Genomic DNA, 13,849 nt, shown 5'->3' with positions numbered 1-13,849 from the left:
CTTGGGGGACTTTTCAGAGTACTCATTTTTGAGCACATCTACACCCTGCACAGTTTAACAAGTTATGGAAACTCATCTAATTTTGAGTTGCTTGTCCAAGTCTATCCTGGCAGGAAGCAATGAATTAATAGTTCTAACTATAGGCAAAATAAAGGCAAGCTGACTTTTGGCTACCTTCAGTTATACTGGGTGCCCTGGCTTACTATCAACAGAGCTAAGATAATAGACAAATACGGTATCTTGTTAAAGGAAATAAAGACCCTGAGAGCTCCACAGCTTAGCATCTCAGCATCCACTTATGTTGCTGGTCCCACCAAACCTTGTCAGTTTGTATAAATAAGGTTCTGTTTTCTTTTCTTTTAAATTTTATTTATTTTTGGCTGTGTTGGGTCTTTGTTGCTGTGCGCAGGCTTTCTCTAATTGTGGCAAGCGGGGGCTACTCTTCGTTGCAGTGCATGGGCTTCTCATTGCGGTGGCTTCTCTTGTTGCGGAGCACGGGCTCTAGGCGTGTAGGCTTCAGTAATTGTGGCACATGGGCTCAGTAGTCGTGGCGCATGGGCTTACTTGCTCCATGGCACGTGTGATCTTCCCAGACCAGGGCTCAAACCCGTGTGCCCTGCATTGGCAGGCCGATTCTTAACCACTGCGCCACGAGAGAAGTCCTAAGGCTCTGTTTTTTTTTGTTTTTGTTTTTTTTTGCGGTATGCGGGCCTCTCACTATTGTGGCCTCTCCAGTTGCGGAGCACAGACTCCGGACGTACAGGCTCAGCGGCCATGGCTCACGGGTCTAGCCACTCCGCGGCATGTGGGATCTTCCCGGACCGGGGCACGAACCCGTGTCCCCTGCATCGGCAGGCGGACTCTCAACCACTGTGCCACCAGGAAAGCCCCGAGGCTCTGTTTTTTTAATCAAACCTCTGGTTTGTACTTTAGTTCCAACAATTAAGAAGCTATCTTTTTTTCTTTTTTTAAATTTTTATTGGAGTAGAGTTGATTTACAGTGTTGTGTTAGTTTCAGGTGTACAGTAAAGTGAATCAGTTATACATATATCCACTCTTTTTTAGATTCTTTTCCCATATAGGCCATTACAGAGTATTGAGTAGAGTTCCCTGTGCTATACAGTAGGTCCTTATTAGTTATCTATTTTATATATAGTAGTGTGTATATGTCAAGCCCAATCTTCCAATTTATCCCTCCCCGACCAAGAAGCTATCTTGAGCTCTTCATCTGGAAGATTCTGCCTAGTTTCCTTGCCCAGTATCCCAGTCCCCTGAGTCAAGGCTCTTGTCTCCTAGGGATGAGAATCTTACCACTAACCCTCAGCCTCCTATGGCTGGGTCCCTGCTACTTTTCTTCCCTTATAACTACCACCCTGAACTTCTCATTTCTGCTGCTAGACTCCTGAGAGACTATGTTCAATCTACTTGCTAGATCATCCATCTCTTGCCTATTTCTGGACCTCTGACATACCGACCTACTACTAGATTACAGAATTCCCTGGTGTCATGATCTAATGTATCCAGCCGTGAAACGTCCCCAACACTGATTCACCACTTATCTGGATCTCCTCAGTTAAATGACCCCAAGACTTGCCTTATTTGGTCTATCTGGTCTTTAAACCTCAGCCTTCCTTGGTCTAGTCCCTCTTAGTATCCTCCATGTAAGTGTATAGAAAGGTTATCATTCCAGAGCACTGCTTCTCAAACTTTAATGTGCATAAGAATCTCCTGGGGATCCTGTTAAAATGCAGATTCTGATTCAGCAGGTTTGGGGTAGGGCTGAGATTCTAGGAAGTTCCCATGTGATGTGGTTGCTACAGACCCATGAGTCCCACTTTGAGTAGTTAGTTTCTAGAGCTGTGTTGTCCAATACAGCTGCCACATGTGGCTATTGAGCACTTGAAACATGGCTAGTCCGAGCTAAAATGTACTGTAAGTATGGAAAAACACAAGCTTTCAGAGACTTACTACAAAAAAAGAATGTCAAGGGCTTCCCTGGTGGCGCAGTGGTTGAGAGTCTGCCTGCCAATGCAGGGGACACGGGTTCGTGGCCCGGTCCAGGAGGATCCCACATGCCGCGGAGCAGCTAGGACCGTGCGCCATGGCTGCTGAGCCTGCGCGTCCGGAGCCTGTGCTCCGCAACGGGAGAGGCCACAACAGTGAGAGGCCCCCGTACAGCAAAAAAAAAAAAAAGAATGTCAAATATCTCATTAATGTTTTTATATTGTATTTTGAAATGATAAAATTTTAGCCATAATTGGGTTAAAAATATATAACTATATTAATTTCACCTTTAAAAAAACCTTTTGGTAATGTGGCTACTAGAAAATTTAGGTTAGATTTATATGGCTCAGATTATATCTCTTTGGACAATGTGCTCTAGATCTTTCAAAAAGTATTACACATTTCATCTGTTGTTTGGAAACTGCAAGCTAATGCATGAACGGCCTAAGTAATATTTTCTAAACTGGTACCATTGTACTTTTTGTATATCTCATGAAAGATTTCAGAACTACAGGCTTACTCCAGTCAATAAAGCTGCGTTATTGTTAGCAATGAGAGTCCACCTTGAGAAAATACAATTAATGCTTGGGGGCATTTTTCTGAACTTTCTTATCATATATATCAAGGTGTTATTCAGACTATAAAGGTATTACAGAAGATATTTCATGAAAAAGTTGATCTATCACACAGGCATTATACTAAACTTTTAATTCTAACTTATCACTTAAAATATGGCTGGCTAGGGCTTCCCTGGTGGCGCAGTGGTTGAGAGTCTGCCTGCCGATGCGGGGGACACGGGTTCGTGCCCTGGTCCGGGAGGATCCCACGTGCCGCGGAGCGGCTGGGCCCGTGAGCCATGGCCGCTGAGCCTGTGCGTCCGGAGCCTGTGCTCCACAACGGGAGAGGCCACAACAGTGAGAGGCCCGCGTACCGCAAAAAAATATATATATATATATGGCTGGCTATTCTGCTTTTCCTATCCTCCATGTTAGGAATTGCAAGCCTTTTTCACTCTCCTCCAGTTGCCAACTTTAACCTTCTCAATCTCAACAGATGTCTTTACCTCCAACTTCACTGAATAACAACTATTTCTCTTTCTAGCATCCATTTTCTAGTTCCAATCCCTCTGCCTCCTCTTGGATCTTTCTCTCTTGCAAATATCATCTCCCCTCTGAGGGCTCCTTCCTTTTGTAATACAACTTCTCTATATATATGAAAAGTTAGTTTCTTTTTCCTGAACATATTCTTTCTTCTCTTCATACCTTTGCTCATATTATTTCCTCTGCCTGTAAAACTGCCTTCTTCCACAAGCTCTCAAAGTAATGAATGTTCATAATTTAATCTCTTCTTTACACACTATAATACCATATATTCATTATTCAAGGTGACAGGAAAGCATACAGTACATTTCAGAAAGATTCTTGTCAAGAAACAGTGAAAGTCCCAGCATTTAAAAGGTTAGTCTTCAGCTATCTGTAACCTTTTAAATAGGGGGACTTTAAAATTTTGTTTTATAAAGGTATTGATCTACAAAGAAAATGGCCCTATACCACAGACAGTTTGAGAAGCTTCCCTCTAGAGGCCACAAAACTAAAAATTCTTGAAGGAGAGTTAAAGCCGTGCTGCCATGACACCTGACCAGGAAGAAGGGCCTGAAGAATGAGAAGGAAATTGTTGGGAACAGATCGAGGCCAGTGGGGTGACCTGGAAAAGGGGTGAGAGACAGTGGAAATGGGCTCTGGATCCTTGTTGGGACAGATAAATAGCAAAAAGGTAAAATTCAGAGGAAGGAAGGGGCTGGCCAGCTGGCAGACTTGTGCTCAAAGGATATCCCTCCAAAGGGAACAGGTTTCCTCCAGCTTCAGCCAGCCCTCATTATCCTTAATGCAGAAGCTTTTCATGTTTTTTAGGTTACAGAAACGTTCCAAGCTGATGAAAATTATGAACTGTCTTCCCAGAAAACTGCACAGGCCCATAGTTTTTAATACAATTGAACTTAAAATTCAATATAATTCTAGGAAATTCATGAAAACCATTCATGAATCCCAAGTTACAAACTCTTGAATCTAAAAATTCCTTAGAGGATACATAAGAAATTGATAATTGTGGTTTTTTTCTGGGGAGGGAAGGGAGAGGCAGGGGTTTGAGGTAGGAGGGAAAAATATTTTGCATCATATATGCTAGTAAACTCATTACCATTGACATGGCTTACCTTTTCAATTAAAAAAGAAAAAAATGCTTAAAAAGAAATAAGTTGGCATTCAGGGCGAGCCTCAGTCATAGCTTAACATCAAGGAAAGGAGAAAACCCCTTGTTCCACAACATTATCTACCAAACTTTTTCTGAAATTCTTCCATCAAGAAACATATCCATTTCAAAGGGCAAAATCCTTAAAAATGTAAATATAACTTGAATCATTGGTATGAATGAATTTCAGCCTAAATATAAACTGATATCAGGTCCTTTCCTATTTTCACAAGGATTATGAAGCAGGTAAACACTGAACCTTAGAGGGCAGAGAGCAGAAGGACATGCAGAAATGAACAGAAAGGAGAAACTGGGACAGTTGAAACATAATTTGCTTATTTCGTAACTGCTTGCAATCTGCTTTCACCCATGGACACAAAAAACAAACAGCTGTTCAAAGTGATTTCATATCCCACTAGATAAATATGCCAATATTTTACCACAAACTATGGCTACAAAAACTTACGATTCTTTTTCCCATAATTGAAGAAGCTAAAGCTTTAATAAAGCTAGGTGTTTCCTGTGTTATGAAGGATAAGCACAAAAGCTAATAATGGAGCCACATAAAACATTCAAACTTACTTGCAAAATATGTGATCACACTTTGTGGAAACAGGCTCTTTGATCAACTCCAGACTAGAAGGGTAGGGGAAAAAAAAAGAAAATAAAAGAAATGAGGTTCAATAATTCATTTAAAAGTAAATGAATAAATGAATTCTTAATAAAGAAGTTCAACTTTAAGCTGCTATAACTGAGTCAAAGTAAGGCTTTAAGTTCATTCAATAAATATTTATTAAATGTCTGCTGTACTAGGAACCAAAAATACAGCAGAGAATATGATCCTTACCCTCAATGAGCTTTCAGACATCAAAACAGAATATATCATTCTTTTCTATATTCTATGTTATCTTTAGCATTTAAAAAATTAGCTGATATTATTTCATATTAGTTTTCACTGATACCTTTTTTGAGCTATCATTGTGGGTGCACATCCTATATGTTAACTAAACTTTAAGCTCCACAAAGACAAAAACTTCTTGTATTTCTTTTGAATTCCCTCATAGCACTTCTTTGGCATGTGATTGCCTTTTTATTTTTTCTTTCTTTCTTTTTTTTTTTTTTTTTTGCGGTACGCAGGCCTCTCACTGTTGTGGCCTCTCTCGTTGTGGAGCACAGGCTCCGGACGTGCAGGCTCAGCGGCCATGGCTCACGGGCCCAGCCGCTCCGCGGCATGTGGGATCTTCCCGGACCGGGGCACGAACCCGTGTCCCCTGCATCAGCAGGCAGACTCTCAACCACTGCGCCACCAGGGAAGCCGCTACTTTTTATTTCTTAATATGGAAGGCTTAAAGCATTTACACAAATAAAACAGTAAAATGAACTCCATGTACCATAACCCAATTTCAGCAATTATCAGCTCACAGCCAATTTATTTCATCCATACCAAAATCCACTCAAAGCCAAGATTATTTTAAAATAAATCCCAGGGGATTTCCCTGGTGGTCCCGGGAGTAAGACTCTACACTCCCAATGCAGGGCGCCCACGTTCAATCCCTGGTGGTGGAACTAGATCCCACATGCATGCCGCGACTAAGAACCTGCATGCCGCAACTAAAAAGATCCCGCATGCCACAACGAAGATCCCACGTGCCGCAACTAAGCCCCGACACAGCCAAAATAAATAAAATAAATAAATATTTTTTAAAATCCCAGCTGTCATAGCATTTCATCTATAAGTATTGCAGAATATATCTTTCAAAGATAAAGACTTTTTTAGTTTAACCATGAAACCATTATTACTCCTAAAAAATAATTTCCCTAGGGCTTCCCTGGTGGCGCAGTGGTTGAGAGTCCGCCTGCCGATGCTGGGGACACGGGTTCGTGCCCCAGTCCGGGAAGATCCCACATGCTGCGTAGCGGCCTGGCCTGTGAGCCATGGCTGCTGAGCCTGTGTGTCCGGAGTCTGTGCTCCACAACGGGAGAGGTCACAACAGTGAGAGGCCCGCGTACCGCAAAAAAAAAATAATAATAATAAATAATAATAATAATTTCCCTAGTATCATCTAATATACAACTCATGTTCCAATTTCTCTCACTGTCTCATAAAAATTTAATAATTAAATTCATTTAAATCAGGATCCAAATAAGATCCACACATTGCATGTGGTTGATATATCTCAAGTCTCTTTTACAGATTTCTCCTCTTTTTTTACCTCGTCATTTAAAAAACTAGGTCATTTGACCTCCAGAATTTCCCACATTCTAGATTTTGCTGATTATAACCCTATGATGTGGTTTAACTTGTCCCTCTAACCTCTATTTCCTGTAAACTAGACCTACAGGCAGAGTCAAAATTGGGTTCAATTTTTTGGCAAGAACACTTTACACATGGTTCTGTGTACTTTTATTACATCACTTCAGGGGGTACATGATGTTTGGTTTGTGATTACTTTGTAAGAACAGTGTAATAAGTACTCACTGAAGAAAATTTAGAAAATAATAAACTTAGAAAAATATTAAAATCTCCAGAAAAGAAAATACATCACTCAAATTCTCATCCCTACCCATCTAACCACAAAATCTCAAGGCCCTCCTGAGATTAATTCATTTACTAATATAACAAGTATTTATTGTGCATCTACTATGTGCAAGCACTGCTCTTGGAGATGCAAATACAGCAGCAAACAAAATAAAGCCTGCCCTCACAGAACTTACATTCTAGTTGTGGTAGGCAGTTGATTGAGAAACAAACATATATGGGAATAAGTGCTAAAAAGAAAAATAAAGCAAGGTAAGGGGACAGGAAGTGCAGTGTGTGGGGAGAAGGGTATATACAGGGTAGTCAGGAAAGGCCTCACTGAGAAGGTGACACTGGCAGACAGCTGAGCAATGTGAGGAAACAAGCTGTGCAACAGTTGGGGGAAGAACATTCCAGCAGAGGGAGTAGAAAAGGCAGACTCTGAGCAGGACCATGTCCAGGGTTTTTGAAGGACACCGAGTAGGCCAAGGTCTAGGATGAATAATCAAGGGGGAGGTACCAGTAGAAGAGGTCAGAGAGGTAGGTGGGAGCCTGAGCACGCAGGAACCTACAGGCTATTTTAAGTCTTCAGTGTTTATTCTGAATGAGAGTTCCAGAAACTGATTCTTGGTAAAGTTCAGGCAAGACATCAAAGAACAGGTAACCTGTGTATGTGATAGGAATGTGTTTCATTAAATGTTTAACTCTTTAGAAAAGGATCACAAGAAAAGCTGGGGGACAATAGCCTCCTTATGAAGGGTTTGGTAACACAACTCTCGCAATCATGGGGTTTCTGACGCAGCACAGGGCAATGAAAAGAAAAATACCAGAGTAAGTCAGAAGACTGGGTTTCTACTACAGTTCTCTTTGTTAGCAGTGTGATCTCAGGCCAACCACGCTACCTGAACCTCAGTTTCCTTCTCGGTCACCCACTCTACCAGTCTCTTGAGGCTATTCTGAGAATAAAATTAAATGCTACTTAGGAAAATGTTTACAACCTGAGATGACTTGTACCAATGTTAGTATTATTATTGGGACTGAAAGTGATTTTAAAAAGAAAAACAAAGAAAACTCTGATATGTTAGTAAATCACTATTCCTCAGATAGGCTAGACAGCAAAAGAAATTCTCAGTAAAAGAGAAGTTGGATTTAGCTATGATACCAGATGGCTTTCATTCTCACCACTGACTCAATTCTGAGATAATTATATTTCAGTATAGTAATTAAAAACCAAGCTATACAAACATACTGTAAACACAAACTTTGAACAGATGAAAACTCCAATACATAAAAAAGTAATTACTGTTGAAGGAAAAGCTTGAAGAGAGAATGGGAATGAAAAGAAAAAAATTAAAATGTTCTCTTCTAGGTCCTGATGAAAGTAAATGTTTACTATAAAAGTGATTCAGGGACTTCCCTGGTGGCGTAGTGGTTAAGAATCCACCTGCCAATGCAGGGGACATGGGTTCGAGTCCTGGTCCGGGAAGATCCCACATGCTACAGAGCAACTAGGCCCGTGCGCCACAACTACTGAGCTTGTGCTCTAGAGCCCGCGAGCCACAACTACTGAAGCCCATGTGCCTGGAGCCTGTGCTTCACAACAAGAGAAGCCACCACAATGAGAAGCCACACACTGCAATGAAGAGTAGTCCCCGCTTGCTGCAACTAGAGAAAGCCAGCACACAGCAACGAAGACCCAACGCAGCCAAAAATTAATTAATTAATTAATTAATTAAAAAATAAAAATAGGGCTTCCCTGGTGGCGCAGTGGTTAAGAATCAGCCTGCCAGTACAGGGGAAACAGGTTCAAGCCCTGGTCCGGGAAAATCCCACATGCCGCGGAGCAGCTAAGCCCGTGCACCACAACTACTGAGCCTGTGCTCTAGAGCCCACAAACCACAACTACTGAAGCCTGTGCACCTAGAGCCCGTGCTCCACAACAAGAGAAGCCACCGCAATGAGAAGCCCGCGCACCGCAATGAAGAGTAGCCCACACTCGCCGCAACTAGAGAAAGCCCGCGCGCAGCAACAAAGACCCAACGCAGCCAAAAATAAATAAATAAATAAATAAATTTATATTGAAAATAAATAAATAAAAATAAAAGTGACTCAAATATTTTAAACTTTTGAAACCAGGAAATATTTTAGGTCTACTGCATATTTATATTTAGAGCTTCCAACATGGTAAGTGATTGGAGAAAGAAGCTAGGTTAGGTTCGAAAAACAACCACCCCCCACTGGGATACACATTTTAGCAAACTCTTCGAAAGTCAAAGAATTTGTATATTCACGTGTAAAGAGTTAGAATGAACTACCAGTTATCAGAAATAAATGCCAATAATGACTCAGGGGCCAGGAGAAGGAATTTTAGCTTGAGACCTCAAAGAAGCTGGAAACCTACCCTATAGTTACCATAAATAACATTGTTTCCATTCACAGTCAGGAATCATTTAAGACATTAACTGCAAATTGTACTGTTCTAGGCAATGTTAAAAAAAAAAAAGTGAACTAGGTATGAGTTTAAGGTTTAACAACCAGGCAGAACAGTCTTAGTTTAAAAACCAGGTCTATTTCTAATAGAAAACAGATTGAGGACTTCCCTGATGGCACAGTGGTTGAGAATCCGCCTGCCAGTTCAGGGGACATGGGTTTGATCCCTGGTCCGGGAGGATCCCACATGCTGTGGAGCAACTAAGCCCGTGCGTCACAACTACTAAGCCTGTGCTCTAGAGCCCGCGAGCCACAACTATGGAGCCCACATGCCACAACTACTGAAGCCTGCATGCTCTAGGGCCTGTGCTCCGCAACAAGAAAAGCCACTGCAATGATAAGCCCGTGCACTGCAAGGAAGAGCAGCCCCCGCTCACCACAGCTAGAGAAAGCCTGCGCACAGCAACCAAGACCCAACACAGCCAAAAGAAAACAAAAACAGATTGAAAAAATAAATAAATATGGAGCTAGAAAATACACAGTAGTTGACTGAAAATAAAAATTTAACATTAACTTTCATTCTCACATCTTTAATTTTTATGTATCTGAGTTTTTTTGGTTTTTTTTTTTTGCGGTATGCGGGCCTCTCGCTGTCGTGGCCTGTCCCATTGCGGAGCACAGGCTCCGGACGCGCAGGCTCAGCGGCCATGGCTCACGGGCCCAGCCGCTCCGCGGCATGTGGGATCCTCCCGGACCGGGGCATAAACCCGTGTCCCCCGCATCGGCAGGCGGACTCTCAACCACTGCGCCACCAGGGAGTCCCCTGTATCTGAGTTTTTTTATTTGATAGTTTACTTTGCCAGAATGAGAAAGAACATTACATTATTATGACTGAGTCCCATGGAAATGTAAAATAAATGGACCCAAATGCCATACTATTAAGGACTTTTTGATCACTCTTTGTAATCATCATGAGTAAGTTTTATGCTTTTTCAAAAGCAATTTTTTTTCCAATTGTCATTTCCTGCTTGCCTGGCTCTGATGTTTCGTAAATTAGGCTGTAAAGCTCATTTAGCTTTGGTTCTTGTTTAGCTGAAATGTTGAGAGGCAGGGGAGCAGAAGGTAGGTTACTTACAAATCTTGTTTCTCTCTGAAAACACAACTTGCATTTTTTAAAATCTTATTTGACTCCAAGTATGAAAAACAACTTTCATGAAGCACAAAGCAAAGGTAAAACTTTTCAGTTTACTTTTTGAATAATACCCACCACTATCACCATGTTAAAAACCACTAAATTATCAAAGAACCAATTTAGTTTATTACTTAATACCTTCAACAAATGTTTACTGAGTGGCTACTATGTCCCAGATACTGTTCTAACTACTGAAGATAAGAAGTAAATAAAACAAATAAAAACCTCTGCCCATGGGAGTTTATATTCTGTGGGGGTTGAGAAAAAGGATAAATAAATTATACAGAATGTCAGATAGTTTTAAGTTATGTAAAAAATAAGCATTATGGAAACATAGGGGGATAAGGGATGTGTTGAGGGTTGGAGTGTTACAATTTTAAATTGGGATCGTCTGCCTCTTTGAAAGATGGTATTTCAATCAAGATTTGTGAGCCATGCAATTACCAGGGGAAGAATGTTGCAGGCAGAGGGTGTAGCAAGCATAAAAGCTCAGAGGCAGGAGAATATGTCGCATGTCTGAAGAGCAGCGAAGAGGCCAGAATGAGCAGAATTAAGAGAACAGAGGGAAGAGGGTAGTCAGTAATCCTCCTAAATTGCCTTTCTGGCTTTTTACCAAGAAATTCTGAGGTATGGTTTTTAATTTATTTTATAGATTTAAGAGATACCATTGAGGTCAGCTAGTGACTACCTGGGGTTCATAACCTTTGTTGTACCATGGACCCCCTTTGGCAGTTGGTAAAGCTCATGAACCCCTTTCTTAGAGCAATGCTTTTAAATATATAAAATACAAAATATAAAATTACATAAGAAACTAATTATATAAGAATACAGTTCTATCTATAGGCCTCCAAGGGTCATGGAGGGTCAGCAAGTTAAGAGCTCCTGAATCCACACAAGATAACTTTCTGGGGTGATGGAAACGTTCTATATCATTCATTCATTCATTCATTCATTTATGGCTGTGTTGGGTCTTCGTTGCTGTGCGCAGGCTTTCTCTAGTTGCAGCGAGTGGGGGTTATTCTTTGTTGCGGTGCGTGGGCTTCTCATTGTGGTGGCTTCTCTTGTTGCGGAGCACAGGCTCTAGGTGCATGGACTCAGTAGTTGTGGCACGTGGGCTCAGCAGTTGTGGCTTGCAGGCTCTAGAGCTCAGGCTCAGTAGTTGTAGCGCATGGGCTTAGTTGTCTGCGGCTTGTGGGATCTTCCTCGGCCAGGGCTCGAACCTGTGTCCCTTGCCTTGGTAGGCAGATTCTTAACCACTGTGCCACCAGGGAAGCCCGGAAATGTTCTATATCTTGACTGGGTTACTCAGATATATATACACTTGCCCAAACTCATAGACTTGTACACTTAAGCTCTCTGCATTTCACTGTATGTAAATTACACCTCAATCTAAAAAAACTTTTACTACTCTAGTCCCCTCCTTATTTTGTAGATGAAGGAAACAAAGGCTCACTCAAAAAGTCTAAGAGGGGCGAGGGGCAGTATAGGGGTGGGGGGTGAGAGGTACAAACTATTAGGTGTAAGATAGGCTACGAGGATGTATTATACAACATGAGGAATATAGCCAATATTTTATAATAACTATAAATGGAGAGTAACGTTTAAAAATTGTATAAAAAATAAAAATTTTTAAATAAGTGAATAAATCTGGGGGGTGGGGTCAAAGAAACTTGCTAAAGGCTTTGAGGACTCACAGTATTCTTATTTAAATATAGTACAGGGCTAGTTTCAACCAAAGGTTCTCCCAAGACCTACCCACTCACTGACACCAAGCATTTGTGATTTTATTTTGCCATTATTAACTATGTCCATTCCAAGTGATCAAGCTGGTTGTAGAGATGGATGAAATGCCCAAACGCCACTTAAGCCAAACCAGAGCCTTGCCCCAATGTACAGCCAATCAAGACAGTCTGTGGACATTCAAGACAGGGGACTGTGTGTGTTGAGGTGACACAGAGGGAAGGTTAGAGTGGAGAAAAAGGAGTAATTTCTTATATTCCTAAAGCTCTTCATTTAAGAAAAGCAGCAACTTTAATAGCTTAATCTTAATAAACATTATAATTTTTTCTCCTTTCTATCTACGGTCAATTCTATTCATTTGCATCGGATATAAGGAAGAATCTCAAATTAATAAACTCTTGACTTACCAGATTGGACACTCTAAGATTTTCTGCATAGCATTAAGGACATTTTGTACTTCTTCAACGTGATTCGCAGAAAAATCCATTTCTTCCTGTTCCCATGAACTTTAACACATGAACTTAAATATATATGTAAATAAATCACGTTAAAAGGTTTAAAAGCTTGATTTCATTAAGTGCCACTTAAAATTGGAATGCTTTAGTATCAGATCAACCATAGAACTAATGACAAAAACCTTATTTTAAAAAAATTCTACAAGTTTTTTTGTAATTAAGACCATTTAAATTCTCTATTTTTTCACATCTAGCCTCCAATCACTTCCTTTTGGTCTTTTCCTTTCTCCAAGAACGGGAAAGCCACAGTGGGGTGACTGACTGGGTGAGTGGTGGTAGCCACCTAATTCTCCAATCATCCCGGCTGTTTTCTTTTTCTCGCTTAAAATCAAAATCAACACCAACCAATGCTCCCCACCCCTGTCCTTCCCCAGTGTTTTCCCACTGGCCTGCACTCATCTCAGGATCCTCCTCAGGCACATCCATGCCAGCAGCGTATATGCCAAGGGAGGCTCGCCCCTCTACTTCCTTCTTGTCCCTTCTCAGAAACGCATATGAATCCAGTTCTTAACGGCTCTTCCTCCCACAAAATTCTGTTTCCTCCTCTTCCCAGACACATTCCTGCACCCCGCTTTCCCTCTGGGTCTCCATCTCACATATACCAGCCCATCTTTGTATACCATGATGTCCCCCTCAAGACCCATTCCAGTTTCCACCATCAGGATTCCCCCTCGGAGACACCCTGCTCCCTCCCTTATCTTCAGCGCCTCCCCCCGACCCCGTGACCCACAAATTACCCCCTCCCCACGATTTCCCCAGATTCAACGTCTTAGGCTTCTCAGGTTCCATCTTCCGCCCGCCCCTTGGCAGATAACACCCATCTTGCTCGCCTTCAGGAGTTACCTCTCCCCTGCTGTCTCCACACCTGTTTACTGCCTGTCCCCCGGAGCACCCTGTAGGCCCCTCTCCCTTCCCCAGGGTTCTCTCACATTTATCCAGAGCAAAGCGTCTGTGGTTCCCGGGCCCAGAGGCCCACTTCTCTGAAAAAACCCCCCGGACCGCCCTTGGTCAGGAACGCTCACACCGCGCAGTCGCAGTTTCAATTAATCTGTAATTCCCGCGCTTTCCTTTTGCCACGGAAACCGGCCGCTGCGCCTAGCGAGAGCCTCTCAGAACGCGAGAACGAAACACGTTACGGAAGGGCGGAACAGAAAGAGCTGAGCCTCTCGGGGTTCCTGATTGGTCACCCATTCTTTCCCTGCG

The 13,849-nt window shown here is 41.9% G+C and overlaps 1 protein-coding gene across 17 annotated transcripts in view; it reads right to left on the bottom strand.

The window, feature by feature from the left end:
• BRCA1 (BRCA1 DNA repair associated) overlaps positions 1 to 13,849 on the bottom strand; it is a 64,044-nt gene that overhangs the window by 49,984 nt on the left and 211 nt on the right. For 8 of the 17 annotated variants that reach the window (XM_030840110.2, XM_030840113.2, XM_030840111.2 and 5 more), the window contains exons 1-3: positions 13,576 to 13,776; positions 12,539 to 12,651; positions 4,834 to 4,887 (exon numbers count right to left, since the gene is read on the bottom strand). In XM_030840110.2, the coding sequence (XP_030695970.1) occupies positions 4,834 to 4,887; positions 12,539 to 12,618 (134 nt within the window). In that variant the 5' untranslated portion in view covers positions 12,619 to 12,651; positions 13,576 to 13,776. Of the gene's footprint in view, positions 1 to 4,833; positions 4,888 to 12,538; positions 12,652 to 13,575 lie in introns of all 17 variants that reach the window. The other 9 variants (XM_030840108.2, XM_060289955.1, XM_060289956.1 and 6 more) reach the window with 3 other exon arrangements.

The sequence above is a fragment of the Globicephala melas genome, chromosome 20 (genome assembly GCF_963455315.2).
Source record: "Globicephala melas chromosome 20, mGloMel1.2, whole genome shotgun sequence".
NCBI lineage: Eukaryota > Metazoa > Chordata > Mammalia > Artiodactyla > Delphinidae > Globicephala > Globicephala melas.
The sequence above is the reverse complement of the archived record's forward strand: the minus strand, read 5'-3'. Positions and strand labels throughout refer to the sequence as shown.